General features: G+C 30.3%; 1 protein-coding gene across 1 annotated transcript; it reads left to right on the top strand.

The window, feature by feature from the left end:
• The first annotated feature begins 16,221 nt into the window (after nucleotides 1-16,221).
• Nucleotides 16,222-19,346, top strand: LOC115710239 (uncharacterized). The gene is made up of 3 exons (XM_030638588.2): nucleotides 16,222-16,505; nucleotides 17,646-18,508; nucleotides 18,860-19,346. Exons 2-3 carry the CDS (start codon nucleotides 17,649-17,651, stop codon nucleotides 19,032-19,034), a joined length of 1,035 nt encoding a protein of 344 aa, XP_030494448.2. The 5' UTR covers nucleotides 16,222-16,505; nucleotides 17,646-17,648; the 3' UTR covers nucleotides 19,035-19,346.
• The last annotated feature ends 294 nt before the right edge of the window (nucleotides 19,347-19,640 follow it).

Raw genomic sequence — 19,640 nt, 5'->3', positions numbered from 1 at the left:
ATTTGAGTAGTAAATAATGTCATTGATTATTTAAAACCATTACATTCACTTTGGAGAATGACGTTGAACAAGTAGAACATTATTATAAATTTCTTGAAAATTTATTACTTGTTCATCCATAAAAATATAAGAAATTATTTAACAATTTCTTTTACGATATTTCAAAGAATATATGAATGCAATTTTTGCATAGTCTCCAAGATGTATGCAAAATTTAATCTTTAATATATGTCAGATTCAATAATTTCTAACATTGCAAGTAATAACAATGTATAATAACATGACTAATACGAGGAATCTTTAAAAGTAATTGACTTCAATTCGTATCATTCTCTGCAGGGAATGATGAACAATAAATACATGCCTCATGTATTTAAATAACATTAGTCATGCTCATTGTTATTCTTATACTTTGATGTTTCAATGCAATTTTCTTAACATTCTTTTTGGATATTCAAAACCCACTATAAAATTGCATCAATAATAATCATTTTTAATGATTCTTTAGTTGTATTCACATAAATACAATCATTTTTTTTTTGACAAATATAAAACATTTACTTCAGGAAATGTTTGTCAAAATCTATATCGATATTAGATTACTTTTCATTGTCCTCAAAGAATACAAGAACATATATATAAATATGTATTCATCTCTTTCATTATATATCCATCAACTATATAATGAATATTACGTTTGCATAATCTTTAGGATATATGCAAGATTTTATTGAGGACGCATAATCATCAGGATATATGCAATATTTTATCGAGGATGTATAATCTTCAGGATATATACAATTTTTTTTTTTATCGATGATGCATAATCTTCAGGATATATGCAATATTTTATCGATGATGCATAATCTTTAGGATATATGCAATATTTTATCGATAATACATAATCTTTTGGATATATGTATAATTTATATAGAGTTTCTCTATCATATCATAGGCACACATATATTGTTAATATTATGAATGATAAGAACATAATATATATATATATGTGAAATTAATAATAAATATATAAAAATATATACATACATATAATATATAGATATATAGATAAAAAGAAAAAGGAAACCAAATAATTCTTGAAATTGTTTCAGTCTGAGTATATATATAAATATATATTTAGTGTATCGTGACTTTAAAACAATTCAAGAACTTTAATAAAATACTTACATCGGGTCTCAGAGACTCATGCTTGAAGCTTGGGCAGAGACTCGTGCTGATAACGTGTTATAAAATAATATAAAATAATATAAAGTAGATGAGAAGAAAGAAGAAGAAGATGAAGAGAGAAAGAGAAAGTGAATGAGAATTTCTAAGTTCTTTATTCCAATGGGGTGAACCCCTATTTATACAAATACAAGAATGAGATATTAAGAAACTAAGAAAAAGGGAAACTAAGAAAAGAGTAATGTTAATTACAATTAATGGTAATAAATAAAAGATTTGGACATCCACATAATTAATAATATTTATAACAAAAATATTGTTTTCTGTTTTAAAAACCAATTCACTTTTGGTCAATATTATTTTTAAAAAACACTAACCAAACATGACTTGTTTTTAAAAACTTCAAAAACTATTTTTTGTTCTCATTTTTAAAAAAAAAAATTTGAAAACAAAAAACAAAAAACAATACCAAACATGCTCTAAGTTATTTATTATTTTAAGTCTAACTTGTAGTAGGACTACATAAAAATTAAAATCTCTCAATACGCCAACTCACAAAAGTTCGTATTGACGTCACTTGGTCATTCATTAAAAAAAGAAAAATTTACATTTTAGAACATTAAATGGAATAAATTTCAAAAATATTGTAATTTTATTCAAGGGATAATTATATAAGACACTATTTTTTTTAGTAAAAAAAAATTATATTTTTACGTTTAAAGATTTTTTTTATTATTATTTTTATGATTTTACATAAAAGCAACACGAAAACAACAAGAAAATTACATAAAAGTATCATGAAAATAACATCAAAAAAATAACAAAAAATAACATACAAATGACAAAAAATCAACAACAAATTAACATCAGTACAATATAAAAAGATCATATTTTCTGTAAATAAAATTAGAAAAAATCGTAAAAATATTTAAAATTCTGTGAAAACATATTTTTGTAATTTTTTTGTTGTTTTTGTGTATTTGTGAAATAATCCCTTTATTTAATAATTTTTTTATAACGTTTTCAAAATAATTATTTTTTTAGGGTAAATTGTGGCATAAATACCTAATGTTTAAGATTTTATACACTTAAATACCTAATGTTTATTTTTGGAGGCAAAAATACATAATGTTACAATTCTCTTATACCGTTTCTACCACTTCCGTTAACTTATCATAAATATAGACACGTGAAGGGCTCAAATGCATTACATTTATTTATTTTATTTTAAAATTTAATATTCTTAATATCAAAAACTAAATACTACTTGTTTTTTTTTTTTAAAAAAAAAAAGATGCAATACTAAATTACCATAGCTGAGTGAACCCGTGCAGTATATGGAACATGATTATCGAATTGAAGTGCCAATATCATGTGAAAATTGTTATGAGAACTATTTTTTTTTAAAACAAGTAGCATTTAGTTTCTGATATTAAGAATATTAAGTTTTAAAATAAAATAAAAATAAATGTAATGCATCTAAACTCTCCACGTGTCTATATTTATGAGTTAACAGAAATAGTAGTAACGGTGTAAGAGAATTGTAACATTAGGTATTTTTGCCTCCAAAAATAAACATTAGGTATTTAAGTGTATAAAATCTGAAACATTAAGTATTTATGCCGCAATTTACCCTTTTTTTATTATTAATATAGCTTTTGAAACATGGTTTGCAATGATGATATCACCATTGTCCATGTCTATCGCATCAATTACTTCCAAAACTTACTTAATTCACGCACCCCGTATTTTTTCTGCCACTATTTTTTTTGCTTTTTCAAATTTAATTCTGTTATAGTGTATTAAAAATGGTTTATTTTTCATAATAATAATTTTAAAAAATTGAGAGTAAAAAATTATCAAAATAAATTAATAGATTTATTAGCATATACAATAGGATATGCTATATAAAAATGCTACTATGTAAACAAAGATTAAATTTTTTTTTCAATATTCCAAAATGTATGAGTATAGGCATAGTATAGTCATATATGCTAAATAAAATTATGAGCTAGACATTTTATGTGAGTACTCATCATATTCAAAACTTTGACAAGTACATATATTGTTATCCAAGTTTACTATGTAAGTCTGTAAGACATGTTACAATCATGTACTTTGCATACAACCAGATTTGATTTCTCGACCTGAAAAAAAAAATATACTAATTAGTTTGTTATTTTATAAGCACACATTTTGTTTGAAACAAAAAAAAAAATGAATTCTTATTCCAATATACAAAAAATAGACTAATAGGTTTATTGGTGTATATCATTATGTTTGATTATAGTTTACTTTGTATTACAAAAATAAAATTGTGTTCCAACAAACAGATGCTAGTAGGTTGATTGATATATATAATGGTAGGTTATATAAAATGAAATGAATTGTTGTTCCAATATACGAAACAAAATAAAAATTTATTTTAATATGTCAAAATAAACTAATAGATTTATTAGCATATACGATATTAGGTTACACGAAAAATTTAAACAAATAATGAAAATTTGTTTCAATATGCCAAAATACACTAATAAGTTTGTTTGACATATATGAGTATAAGCATATCTAATTATAAGATATTTGGTATGATCATCATCTTTTTATTTTAAATTTGATGATTTTATCAAAGTAACCAATTAGTATCTTATGGAAATCATAACTAATTGGTCCAAAAAAATATCATATTTATAATGATTTAAAAATTTGTAACTTCATTTTTTATTTAACTAATCAAAATACATATATTAATTTACATTTAAAAAATATGTGTGACTTAAACATTTATGATATATTTTTTTTAAAATACAATTTACTAAAATGGTAACTTATTGGATGATAACTCATTATTTTCGAAAATAAACTTAAAAGTTACTCAAATGTATTAACATAACATAAATAATTAATTGATTATTAAAGTGTATACATATAAGTTTTAGAGGTAACCAAAATGTATCTCAAATTATATAATATAAAAATGATATTTTTTATAAAAAAGTTACTTGTTGGTTTATTATCAACATCATAAGTAACCAAAATGTTACTTTTGAAACACTATAAATTAAAAAACAAAAAAATGAATTTCGAGATTAGTTTCATTTCAGGCATATTATTTTAGAATTAAGGTATTCTTAATGACGTGACAAGATATTATTATAATTGAGATTTGTTAAGTTATTTTTGTAATTATTTTATATTTTACGTATATTTTTAAAAAGATTCCCTTAAAAAAAGTCACTGGTCACCGATTGAAAAATCAATAAAATTGGGTTGGATTAGGTTAGAAACCCGTTTATTGGGGGAAGTGGGTATGGGTTGAGGTGAGGTGAGAAGTTGCGGGTCAAACTTATACACACCTACTTGATTTATTTTTATTTTAAAAAAATCAAATTAACTACGTAAAATTTATAGGAAAATTCTACAAAGTAAGCGGTGCAGCGATACATTTTTATTTGTTTCGAAATTTAGAAAAAAGAAATTAGTCTTATTTTTTTATAATTGTATACGTTGTAGTTATTTAAGGCATCCTGCAAGATTTTAAAAAATTCTAAAAACATTAACACGGTAAAAATAGAGTTCAAAGAGTGTTGCACACGTGACTTTTTTATTTTATACGCGTGTGAAATAGAAGATTTGAACATTAAATTCTATATTGTAAATTATTTTACTCTGAAAGGCTTGGGGGGGTTGTTGCTGCACTTCCGCGAGTGAGGCGGATTGAGCAGGATATTATGGGCACACTCCTAGAGCTAGGATATTACTTTGCAACCCGCAATCTAAATGGGCCGGAGTGGCAGCCAGATTTTATGAGTAAGCTGACAGTGTTGAGATTGTATACTAGGAATCCCGTTGGTTTTGGGAGCTGCAGGATGCGATCCTCCGGTATACTATATCCCAGACGTATATCCAGGTCCTCTGGTTGGATAATATCCACCAAAAGTTGCGATCTCCTCTTCCAAATTAATGTATTTTTCAGCCCTCTTTTGAAAATCTTGCAGGCTAGTTGCACCTTCCTGTTGGAGCTCATTCTAGAAAGGAGTTTCGGTCTAGATCCCAGCCTGTAGCAATGTTACCTGTTGCCCATCGTCGACCTTCTTTGTTTTGGAAGCTTCTTCCTTGAATCTCTTAATGAATTCTGTAGGGTCTCAGTGGGCAATTGTTTGATATTAGTTAAGGCCCTGACTTCAAGGTTTATCTTTCTTGTTGTGACGAACTATCTTCAAAAAATAGTTTGTAATTTATACCAATAAGTTCCAACTTCTTGAATACTCTTCCACGAATCCTCCCAAAGTCAATGAGATCATAAACACTTGGCGTCATTGTTGACTCTCAAAACTGTCATGACCCTATTGAATCGTGACAGATGATCGCTTGGGTCAGTGTCTCCTGTATATTGCATAATTTTAGGCATTTTGATGTTTTTTGGGAGTTTGACTTCAAGGACATTCCTGCACATGGATCCTGGTCCTCACAACCGGAGTCTGAATCATTGCTTTTTTGCCTCTGAGACACTCTCGTTATGTCTTTTTTAGAAGATAGCAAGCTCAGCTAGGATTCCTTCATTTAGGATATTTTACTCTTAAATCGACTGAAGGGTCCCTCCTCACAAACTCTCTTCTTCCCTGGGTTCCTGATGTACATAAACACTTCGACAATCCCCACGGTCCTGTGGGCCAGTTCTCCCTTTGGGAAACCTGTCCCCTTGCAGATTTTTCCCTTTTGGGAGATTAGAGCGTACTCTTCGTGGATTACGGGTGTCTCTCTATTCCCCTTAGGTACTGTTGTAGGGCTCACCTTAAGAGATGGAGGTCCTTTAGAGGGGTACCTGATGGGGCTAGGCTCCCTACCTTTTTTTTTTTTTTTTTTTGTAGGCCGTGAGGGTCCTTCTCCTACCCTCTCCTGCATAGGTGGTACAATATATGGGTCCACATTGATACATGCGGTTGCCATTGCCTGCTTCATAGCAGTCAATGCTTTTTGCATCCTTCTATTCACTTTTCTTTGCTCTGCCAACTCAGCATCATGTTCAGCGACTCGTTGTGTAATGCCTTAATCCTTAGGGTCGCCACGTGTGTGCGTTTATAAACTAATTTATAATCATAAACTAGCAGTTTAAATAATATGTGATTTAATAAAAAATTTACCAACTAAATTAAATCATAAAATCATGACATAGTCCCTTTTTACGATTAGAGATCCCCTATTAAAATATTACAAGACATGCCATTACAATAATATTATAAAATACATTTAAAAGTTCAGAACATTTGAAATACAGTTCTTGACAACTCAACACCAATTGTCGGATCAGCTGATATGTACATTTACTGGAGAAGATTCTTGACTCATGGTTGTCCAAATGTCTCTACCTATTACCTGCACCATATAGCACATGTGAGTCCCAATGACTCAGCAAGAAAAGTAATAACAGAAATCATATAATTTATTTTTCAAATATTATCATTTATACTCAGGCAATCAGAATCAAACAATCACATATTACTCATAAGATGAAATCCAAATCGCTACTGATATTTTTCACAATTAAACGTCAGTATATAGATATGTGATAATATAAAATCATCATATTAATAATAGAAGTTATATTCATTTAATAATATAAATTATATATGTTATCTTATAAAGGAACCATCTTTATTACATCACATTGCCTAATCAGGAAAGTCGATGTGTTAATCTAATAATCATGTATTGCATTGCCTAATCAGGCATGCCCGTGCCATAGCCTGGCACCCATATATCACATCACCTAATTAGGCGAGCCCGTACCATAACTTAGTACCCATGTATCGCATCGCCTAATCAGACGAGTCTGTGCCCTATCATGGCACCAATATATTTTATCACCTAATCAGATGAGCTTGTGCCATAACTTAGCACCCATGTATCACATTGCCTAATCAGACGAGCATGTACCTTATCTTGGCACCAATATATCACATCACATAATCAAGCGAGCCCGTGCTATTACCTAGCACCCGTGTATTGAATCTCCTAACCAGACGAGCCCGTGCCCTATCCTAGCACCAATATATCGTATTACCTAATAAGGTGAGCCCATGTCATAACCTAGCACCCATATATTGCATCACCTAATTAGACGAGCTCGTACCCTATCCTAACACCAATATATTGCATTACCTAATCAGGTGAGCCCGTGTCATAGCCTAACACCCATATGTCAATGTCGCTACCTAAAGAGGATTGCCGACAAGTGAGAACCCTAATAACGGTTTCAGTTTGCAGTCATGAATTATCATGGTTGTCTCACAAGAACAACCTGAATACCTCTTCCAGTATTCATATATCACATTGTCTAATCAAGAAAGCTCATGCCATAGTCTGTCATCCATATATCACATCACCTAATCAGGTGAGCCCGTATATTACATTGCCTAATCAGACAATCTTTACATTGTTGTTTAAAAAGATAACCTTTTTATCATTACCTACTCAAGTAATCTTTACACCGTTGCCTAATAAGATAATTTTTTCATCATTGTCTAATCAGACAATCTTTACATTGTTGCCTAATAAGACAACATTTTTATCATTGCCTAATTAGGCAATCTTTTCATTACGTAACAATAATAATTGTCTTAATCTCAATAATATTAATTGCATTGCAACATAACATGATATGCAGTATAATATACTTTTTTTTACCTTTAATCTAGATTTATGCATGATGGCCAATCCAAGTAGAGAAATATTCCCGATAATCTCGGCCATATATCGCAAAAACAGTAAACCAATAAGTGTCTATCCCAAAACACTGCTTAATATTTGTATAAGAGAATCTAGAGTTTTTTTACCAAACTCCGCGGTATAAATACACTAAAATAAAACTTATATTTTAGATCTGAAACATACACCATATTTTAGAGCTTGTCGCAAGCTCCAAAACAGTATATAGAACGTCTAAAACGGATACCCAAGTGAAAAGTTATGACCAAAATACAATTTTTAATCTTCCCGAAATTATCTAAAACGGCAAACCGTTTGGTAAAACAGTTGATCGTTTGTACCAGACAGTGGACCATTTCGTAGCAGGAAACGAGAATCTTAAATTTTGCACTCTTTGAAATACCACCAAAACCTATCCAAATCATTCCAAACTTCACAGGACACATATATACCATATATACTACAGTCACAATGTAATAGAAATTAAAAACGAGCCCGTAAACGAAAAATGCCATTAAAGCTCGGGCTTTAAATTTTAAAAAGCTCAAACTCAATTTCTAACTCAAAATTACCTCAAATTCAATAAGTAAACATCGAAACTAATCTCATAGCTACCCAAAAGCAGTTTCATGAAATTAAAATCTTTACAACTACTCTAAAAATCACACATTCAACATATAAAACCAATCATTTTCAACTTAAAACAATACCAATCATTATCTTAAGCGCTCCCTCTTCAATTATTTACTATCATGCTACTACCAGAGCTTGAATCACTAGATTTCTGGTTGAAAATTAAGGAAAGTTGGATAGTAAAGGTGAGAGTTTTGTCACACTGAAGGAGGAGAATTTCGTTTGTACTGTTTTTTAAGTTTTAACTTAAAACATACATATATAATATATATATATATATTAAACTGATAAGAATAACGTTTATTAATAATAATAATAATAATAAAATTTATTATTAATAATTACTTTACTATTTCTTAACCACTAAGAAATATTTAGCCTATGGTATTTGGTCAATTTTAAGTACCCCAAAATACCCTGATAATTCTATAATTAATTTATCTCAATAATCCCATGAAAATTACTAACTAAAATTGTTGTGACATTTTCGGCCTCTGATCAAGTCTCCAGGATCGCCAAACTTGAAAATATTTTTATTTCACAAATAACTTACATTATATTCACATATTTCAAATAAATCTTCGTAATTAATAAATTATGCTTATTTATCCACTTATGACAAAATTTATAATTTATACTAAATTAGGTTAGCGGGATCATAATCGTACTCATTACTACCTAATTAACCCATAATACATAATAAACTTAATTATTCATAATTAGGTTTCTGGGATATTACAACCATCTCCCCTTATAGAAATTTTGTCCTTGAAATTTACCTGAACCATTCACGATACTGCTCTCGTATTTACGATTCTAACTCTCAAGTTACTTCTTCCACATTATTGTTTCTCTACAACACTTTTAACTAGTGGAATTGTCTTATTCTAAAGTACTTTTTCTTTCCAGTCCAAAACTTGGACAGACTGTTCCCCATATAATAATTCTATCCGAAGCTAATCATTACAACTCAATATATGGGTCGGGTTCGATACATACTTTCTCAGCATGGAGGTATGAAATACATTATACACTCCAGACAATGAGGAGTTAAAGCTACCTGATAGGTTATCTGACCTACTTACTCTAGTATAAAAAGGTCTAAGGAATCTAGGGTTTAACTTCCCTTTCTACGTATCCCTCTCATAGGGGATACCTGGAGAAAAATAGAATCTCCCATTTGGAACTTGATATTCATACGCTTTGAATCAGCGTAGCTTTTCTATGTACTCAAGGAGGCAAGCATACAACTCGAATTCATTCTATATCCTTATAAGTTCCTTGGATCTTTCTGGTTCATCGTAATCTTTTCTCACCTGCTTCATTCCAGTGAACAGGTGTCCCATATTTCTCTTGTACCACACTTATTAAAGTGCCTAACCAATGGTATATTTAATTATTAGTTTTAAACAAACACTCTATCAAAGGAAGAGATTATTTCAAGATAATCTAACCTTTATCAAATATGTCTGCAAGATATTTTCTAATATTCCATTAATCCTCTCAAATTTCTCATCCTTCAAGAATGAAACATTGCACTATTTTCATTTCAATCTCCATAGTTCTCATTAACCTTCTTTAACTCTATATATCATAGTCAAAGATATTAACTTTAGGATTTCACAAGTTTAAACTATTCTTTCATATAAACTCTATATCCTCATTTACTGTATAATTTGTGTGCAATGATAGACAAAATATTAACTTAGTATGTTCAACCGCTATTACTCGGTCGAAATCATAAGGTCCCACAGTACATAATTTATAATTATGTCTTTCTATTCCTCTTATGGGATCTCCTAAGTTGATGTTCAGATTTAACTTATTAACAAGCTAAATATTTATTTCTAATAGATATCCAATTATAGCATTTCTTACTTCCATCAACTAATATATACTCATCTCGATACCTTGTAAATCTTTACTTATTAACCCATTCCTTCCTCTTGATAATTTCTAGAACGACTAATGATTCTACTTCCTAATATGAATCTTTCCAACATACTTTATTCTCACTCATACGCTTTTCGAGATGACTCCCCAAAAGATTTCTCATCTTGAGATTACTCCAAGTTAAGTATGATTAACTCTAAGGTAAGTTCATGGTGGGTTATCAGAAAGTAGATGCGTCATTGTCGTTCCTAATTGTATTTCCTACTTTCATCCCTTCGTTAATCATATCTAATTTCCATCATATCTTTTTATCGATCCCTTACAATTCCTTATCGGTATTGTTCACTTAACCTTGAGGAGTTCCTATTTTAATGTCAATTTGAATCTTGTTCATCTCAATTTATTTCAATTTGTATCGATTCTCTTAAACTAATACAACTTAAATTTTCCAATCATTTACACATAACTACTGCTATAAAATTAACTAATTTAATACATATGATAAAAGCAAATACTACTCATACTGAGTATACATAGTTAAACTAGGAGTACTCATTTCTTGATTCCTCAACCAACAATAATTAAACCAAAGATCATACATTGATCCTAAAATCATCCCATTCTTTCTTCATTAGGAATCTTAATAATCTTCCTAAATATATTTAGAAATATACACACCTCAAGTACATTCTCAATTTTACTGACAATTCTTTTATGTAAATTACCACACTAACTTATAGTGAGTCTTCCGTTAACAATGTTAATTCATTGAAATCTAAGATTCTTGTATTCCTTTCCCGTAATTACCACAAAGGTTTCACTTCCTGATTCATGTGCTACCATCGTTCCCTTGCAATTAATGGTATCTTCATACTTGGAAAATTGTTCTCAACCTCATACTATAATTAATTATATAGCTCGTAGCTTAATAAAACAACCTATTCTATTATCTAATAAGATAACCAATAATCAATGTTACTTGATCAAGTAACCAATTTCTTTTGTTGCCCAATTAAGACAACCATATTAACCCTAAAACAGGTTTATAGAGTAATAGTTCTATCACTCTCACTGTTACTTAACAAAGTAACCTAAAACTTTCGGTCGTCCAATAAAACAACCTGTATATATACATTTTATTCTCTACATTCACAAAAAGAAATTTACCTTGCGTACAGGAGATAATCAGTTCTTTTACAGGTAACAATGTACCTCATTCTCTTAACAATTTAATACATGGTCTAACACCCTATCATGAAATGAATTTAAATACAGTCTTCCTCTTTAGGAAAAATATCTTTCACTATCAAACATTTCGGTAAGCTTATCGATCTTATTTCCATTCTAATAGAAACTTCAGTACTCTAAAATTTCTAACTGAGACCCACATCTAGAAGGTTATCTAAATTCCTCATTTCAATCATCGGGGTTATAACCCCTACCTCACTAAATATAGAGTGGAGACCTCTAAGAACCTCCTCAAGTGTTATTATTATTAGTAACTAGTACTCTGTTAATCTCATTAATTAAAATACATCTCAATTACTTGGGTGTATCTCCTTCGTTCACATGTTATGTACTTCTCCACTTTCTGAGTAAATCTTACCTTTCCCAGGATTTCTATGGCCATTCCATATACAAGATTCATCATCTAATCAAACCATTAAAAGTATTTTCCATCATCATCATCATACCATTTTCAGCAATCCAGATAGTCTCCTTTGTCTTAGTAATATCAATGTTCTCATCATTACCTCCTTATAGATCATCAACTGAGTTATTTCTTAATTAACATGGTTCAACTCACGTTCCTCGAGATTTATCATTTGCTATCTGAATATCCTTTATGTAGCACAAAATAGCACAACTCATTTAATCATAATTTCTAGTCCACCTCGAATCTCGAATGGATACAATTATACTTATTTATTTATTGTTCCACCTTCAGGGGTCAGAACAACCTCTAGGACAAGAAGATTCTATTCTTCAAACCACTTAAACGACTGCCCTTAACGATTTCTCATATTTCACGACCCACATGACATATCGAATACTCATCTTACTTTCAACTATTTTATTGTTTTATCAATTCATTAAGTTGTCTATTTTGTCAACTAGTTTAACGCACAACAACACACATCACTTCGTGATCATAGTAGCAATAAATTTCTCATTGAACTGCACAAATTTCCTTATTGAGTTCCACACTCAATACTTCACTAATCATCTTTTCACACTACTTATATTTCTTAAACAACAACAATACTAATAAGTATTTCTTTACATATCAATCAGTCATATAGCTCCAGTGAACTATCTCAGTTAATACATAATCATAACATACTACAATTAACTTAACTTGGGCTTATTCTATATATACTGCTAACGACATCAGATAATAATTAATCATATAACAGGTAAATAATACTTACTATCAATGAGTCGAGCTTGTCTTCGCTGCAAATGTACATATCGAGCTAGTCTTTAGGATATTTAAAACTATAGCTGCTCTAATACCATGTTGTAATGCCCTAATCCTTATGGACGCCACGTGTGTGCGTTTATAAATTTATAAACACACACATGTGTCGTCTCTAAGGATTAGAATGTTACATGTTACCTCAATGTGATTAGTTCCGTATAGTCATCTTCTTTGTACCCTTTGAAGTCATCATGGCCTTCTGTATACTCGGTGTCGATGGTATCTCATTCCCTTTCAACATCCACTCAAGATGCCACATCCTCGTCTGGACGCTTCAGGGCTTCAGGTTGGTTTGGAGGACACAAATTATTTCTTGTTAACACCATTTATAGTATAGAATTGATTAAGGTTATCTTTTTAGAAAGCTTCCTACAACTCTCAATGAAAGCACCAAAATGTTAATTGAGATTTTTGACAATAATTAATTCAGGTTATGTAGTGTATGTAATGTGAATTTAAGAAGAGCATTTTTACGTGGTTAGGGGATTAAAGAGCCTTAGTCCATAAGTCATTTTTATTTCAATATTGTTTTACAGAGAATGTTTTTTTTTATCCCCATTTCCTTTACATTCTTGAGGTATTTATAGGCTCATAATGGTGGCAAAAAGAGCACAATTGTCTTGCTTGTTCGATTCTACGGGTTTACTTTATACAATTCCCACATGTATGGCCATAGGGCATGATTTCCTATCCTATGGGGGTGTGCTTGAGTCTAATGTAGGTATTTGGTGAGACAAGACTTTTTTCTCATACTGATGATTTGACAGTATGTAAGGCTACTGTCAAGAGATGCATGGGATGTCGTGAAGTCAGAGAATTATGAATTTAAACCCTTAAACACACTTTCCCTAACTGAGAGTAGGTTGGCCTTCCCCATGCCGAATTAATTATATATAGTTCTTTAGCCTTGGGCAGAGTTCTGAGGCTATGCCATGCAATTGTACTGTCTCCGAGGCACATCTTTCCCCGACGGAGAAAGACTAACACACTCCTAATCCTGGAAGGTCCACTCAAAAAAGACTAAACTCCTGGAGTCTTCAATCTTTTACTTACTGTCGTATCTTGGAGACACGTTTTACTTTGTCGCATCCCGTAGTGAGGTCCTACTGGCTCCCTTCTAGACTGCCACGTATTTTAAGAAAAAAATATAAATAACAATATGCATTCGCGAATAATAATTAAGTATAAATATCAAATACTATTCTCTAAAAAAAATTAATTTATGGAGCTTATTAAAACTCCATGTTAAAAATATAAATATTATTTAAAAATAATTATCTTATATATGTATCACATACATATAAATAGTATTATAAATACGGATCAGGTTTTTTGACACGACACGAAATCAGCACGAGTCCAGAAGACATGAGTACGACTAGGCATAAAAAAATACGGTCTTGGGCACGACATGATGCTACGAATTGGCACGACACAACACGAAAAATATGTTCTTAAGCATGACACGACACGTAAGCATGAATAGACTAGCTCAAAAAAATACGACACACGATAAGCCCAAAAAGTACAGCACGACAAAATAAAAAATCTTATGATTTATTATTAATAATAATAAGATATGAAATTATCGAGTTAAAATAATAATAAAATTTAAATATAATATTGAATAAATAAATAAATAAATAAACTTTTTCATTTTTTTTATACATTTATCAATAATTCCTATCAATCATCAATTAATATATATAAAGGAGAAGTATGAGACGGTAACATGACATTTTAAAATCACTTTAAAACTATTTTTCTCTTTTCTCTTTAATTCTCTCAATTTTAATATTTTATTAAAGCATAAATCTACAGATTGGTATTTTACTATTTTTTTAATATTTTTTTTTATAAAAAAGTATAAATCTACAAATTGATATCTTACTATTATGATAATTTTCTATAAAAAATATAAAATATTTTAAAAAAAATTGAAAATAAAAAATAAATTCCCAAAAAATATTAAAACTTAAATGAAATATAATTAATGGTAAATTTCATTTATATACATACATAAAATATCAATTAATAAATGTATAAATCTTTATATATATATATATATATATATATATATATATAAAGCAGAGACATAAATGGGTGACATGGTAATCTAAAATTGCTTTAGAGCTATTTTTTTTTTCTCTCTTTAATTTTCTTATTTTTTTAATTTTTAATTCATATAAAATTGTTTAAAAACTATTTTTCTCTTTTCTCCTTAATTCTCTCACTTTTTTAATTTTAATTTTATAAAAAAAATACAAAAATAACTCCACAAAACTCAAATTATAGTAATAGTAATACAATATACAACTTTAACGTTTTTTTGGCTTTTTTATAAAAAAAAATACAATAATAATAATAATATAAAAATAATAACTCTAATGTGTACGTTTTTGGCTTTTTTTTTTTTTTAAAAAAAAATTTGATATAATAATAATAATAAAAGAATCTGTTGTGCGTGACACGTGAAATAATATTTCAATTACTTTTTACCATGTTTAAATTTTTTATTAAAAAATATTAATTAATTTTTAACAAAGCATACTTTACTTTTTTTTTTTTTTTTTTTTTTCAAATGATAACTTTAATAGCAAGTATCACATAATTATAACTAAAGATGTTATTGGGCACCAGTGGTGCCCAGCACATTTCATAGGCGACACCTTACGATTGGTTAGCGATATTTCCTAAATCTTTTTTTTTAAGTTATATGGGACCTGCTACTTAATTACACTAATAGTGATACCAAGAAAAGTTGCCTTTTAACATTTCTCATAACTAAAATATCACATTTTTTTTTACTTTTTATTCTTTTTTTTAATTAAGATATTTAAAAAATAATAATCACTTTTTAAAACATATTAATTAATAATAACAAAACAAACTAATGAATTTTCTCCATTGTCTTAAAAATATTAAAAAATATATAAAATTCGAGATGAAATCTAAGATTAAGATATAGATTTGGGATATACAATAGTGACAACTACAAGCGAACTACGCTAATGACAAGAGATGAGATACAATGATGACAACGAATGAGATATGGTGATGAAAATAAGTGAGATACAACAAGTGAAATACAATAATAACAATAATTTTGAATGATCGAGATATGAAAATAATGCATTATGAGAAACAATGTAATTTTTTTCTACACCAACCTATTTATTTATTTTTATAAAAATAATTTAAAATACTACATATAATAAATTTTAAATAATAATTAATAAAATTATGTATTTATTATTTAATAAATAAAATTATTAATAATAATATAAAATAAGATAATATATTTATAATTTTATTAGCTAGGTGAAAAAAAAAACCCAAATAATAAAGCTTCATTGAGAATCTGAGTCAACTCAACCCTAAAATCAAATCCCTAAGCCCTTTTTCTCTCTCCTCCCCAACGGGTTGTTCTCCATTCTCAGCTTCCATCAATTTTTCACGTTCTCCCTCAGTCCTCTCCCAAGCACCGTAGCCTCCTCCACCTCCTCCTGCTTCTCAGTCATCGTCTTCTTCCTCTCGCAACAACCAGCGGCGGCGCCGGCCAGAGCACAAAGAATCATTGGTGGTGGTCGGTCGCCTCCTCAGGGTATGTACTATGTAACATATAATTTTATATATCATATGGTTTTAAGTTTAAAGTTTTAATATTTTTGTTACAGACATAAATTTATTTTAAAATTTGTAACTTTTGTGTATTTGTTTGGTGTTATTAGGTTAGGATTTCGTTTTTATTCATCCGATTTGAGACTTGTTATAAGTATGTCTATTGCTATATGAAATCATACACACCACACCATCTTTATTTTAACTTGATCGATTTGGTTGTGTTGATATGAAATTTTGGGCTCATTGATTGGTCATTTGAACTATATGGTTGTGATCGTAAATGAGTGTAGAAGATCAAGTTTTATCCTTTTAAGTTTATAGGTATGTGTTTAGCTATATGCCTCATAGATACAATTACCTTCTTAAGCCAGGAATATTATTTTGAGGGAAATTACTTCCTCTTCCTGGCTTTGGACCCTGTAGTTGGCCACCCAACCATCTTCCCTACTAAGTGATGGGATTCTTTGATTATTATACCAGTCATTTGATCTCCGACTAGCTCATGTTAGTTCAGCCAAATAATTTCTACCATTATCCACTTGCACTTATTATTCATTCTGGACATTGCTTGAACTTTTAAATATATGCTAATGCTAACCCAAATGTCAATGTGCTATAAGATTGTCACGACAACACCAACCAGCCTGCTTATTGACATGAATTCTGTTTAATCTCAAATTAGCTCAATGCTACATCAGCCAGATATTTTCGAAACTTAGCCATGTCCCCTTTTATCCATTCCGAACATTGCTTGAATCTCTAAGAAGAAGCTTGTTGCTTACGATGTCCAACCAAAGTATCAATTTGTTTTAAGATGGCCTCCTAACAAATCAACTTCCCTTGATGGGATTTGAGTGTTTAATCAATTGCTTTTTACTGGGCATAGTATGCTTCTATGGCGAGTTGGAGTCTTATTGAATGCTATTCAACCAATTCAGGACCTTTGATCCTCTTTCTGCTCACTACTCGATTTGCTTCACGTGAATTAGTCTTTCTATATATTCTATGCTGGCTATATTATGCACACAAGATGAAATCCCTTATGCTTTTTTGTCTCTTGTGGCTATATTGTATTGTCTGCTGACATTTTATGATCCTTTCTTTCGTAAACTTTGTACAGGGGATGGCAACAGGGGAACGTGCTGAATCATCAAATGTAAAGGCTGAGCTATGCCAAACACTTGAAATTTGGAAGCAGGAAATGGAAGAACAGGGATCCCAAGTGGATTTGTTGCAGTCGAAATTTATGGATGTGAAAGCAAATGTGAAAGAGTCTGAAGAAGAGTCAAAAAAAGAGTTGGATGTTCTTTGGCATAGAGTTAAAACAACTACAACATTGTTAACGTACTTGAAATATAAAGCAAGGATTATGGCTGTTCCTCATTTAGCCCAAACGTATTGTGGTATTGAACAATTAGAAGGGGTAGGGCTAGTTGACAAAAATGGTACGCCCTTGTCAGATTGGTCTAAAGACGTTGATGCTTCTTCCTTCAATTGTCTAGATGACGAAACTTGCACTGAAATAGGTCAGCTTTATGGTTCTCTGGATGTCCAAGATGAAGCTTATATTAGTGATATGCTTAAATCAGTGAAGATGGTCGCAAAGGTGATGGAATACCTTGTTGAAAGAGTGCTATTGGCAGAATCTGAAGCTGCAATTGAGAAGGATAAGGTAACCTCGGGTCAGGAAGAAATTGAGAGAAAGTCTGTTCAAATTGAGGAAATGTCCTTAAAGTTAGAGGAGATGAAAATGTTTGCTCTTGGTACAAATAGTATTCTAAATGAAATGAGGCAGAGTATAGATGATTTGGTTGAAGAAACCTCTAGACAGAGGCAACGAGCTTCAGAAAACGAACAGGAACTTTGTCGTGTGAAGCGAGAATTCGAATCTCTAAAATCATATGTTAGCACTCTCATTACTGTACGAGAAACACTCGTTTCATCAGAGAAGCAGTTTCAAACAATTGAGAAGCTATTTGAACGGTAAGTATGTTTGCTTGTAAAGTCCATTGATTAAATGACCTGATACCCTCTATCTTGATATTTGAGAATCATCCATGTATTCACATGATTGGGTTGGTATGCTTTGAAAATTTTCTGGTGTACTTATTCTTGATGATCAACCATTTTTCCATTTGTTTGAATTGGTTATAATTTATACTATTTGTACTTCCATGTTTTCAATGCTGCATATATGATTTACATAGATCTATTTTCTTGCATAGTGTTTCTGAATATCAACTTAGCAAATCTTGCTAGTTTACATTCTTTGTTAGCAAACCCGAGATTTATCTTCATTTGTTTTTTGGGATTGTTTGATGTTGCTTTCAACAGATTAGTTGTGAAAACAACACAGTTAGAGGGTGAGAAAGTACAGAAAGAGGTAGAAGTTCAGAAGCTTATGGAAGAGAACGATAGACTAACAGCTCTTCTTGACAAGAAAGAGGCCCAACTTCTGGCAATGAATGAACAATGTAAGGTGATGGCCTTGAGCGGTTCGAACATCTAATTTTGAGGGTCTTGTATTTGTTCGTCTACCTCCGCTACAACGGGGTGATTCTCTTTAACAAGTTCATTGGATACAAGTCAAACAAGTCCTGTGTTCAGGTTGCGCTACTCCGGTCTGGAAACCGAGCTTTATTTTTATTCCTTGTTTCTTTCTCTTTTTACTTAAAAGTTGTGAATATGATCATGTATTTATCATCAAGTGTATGCTGCTGCTGTTGCTGCTGCAAAATCGATTCGGAAAGGAATATATATGTTGGAACAAATGAAGCTTTTCGTGTGTTAATGAATTTTAAAAAAGTTTACTTTTTTTTTTTTTTTTTTTTCAGAATGTTTATTATTTTTGCAAAATGAGTATAATATAATAATCTGGCATATGATTAATCTCTCAAGCTTTTTCTTTAGCTGTACCATCTTTCTTTACTTTTGCATATTTTTGACATGAGAAAAAGGAGATATCAGGATCATGTGTAAATTGTAGGGTGATTTGATTGGAGAAGCTCTTAGCCATAATTTTTTCAATATTGCTCGGAATAAGACGATTCAAGATGTTTAGAAAGATGAAAGAGAGATCTAAAATTTTTATTCACAATATTTTCCCTCAAAGTAA

This window comes from Cannabis sativa, chromosome 3 (genome assembly GCF_029168945.1).
Source record: "Cannabis sativa cultivar Pink pepper isolate KNU-18-1 chromosome 3, ASM2916894v1, whole genome shotgun sequence".
Classification (NCBI taxonomy): Eukaryota; Viridiplantae; Streptophyta; class Magnoliopsida; order Rosales; family Cannabaceae; genus Cannabis; species Cannabis sativa.
The sequence above is the reverse complement of the archived record's forward strand: the minus strand, read 5'-3'. Positions and strand labels throughout refer to the sequence as shown.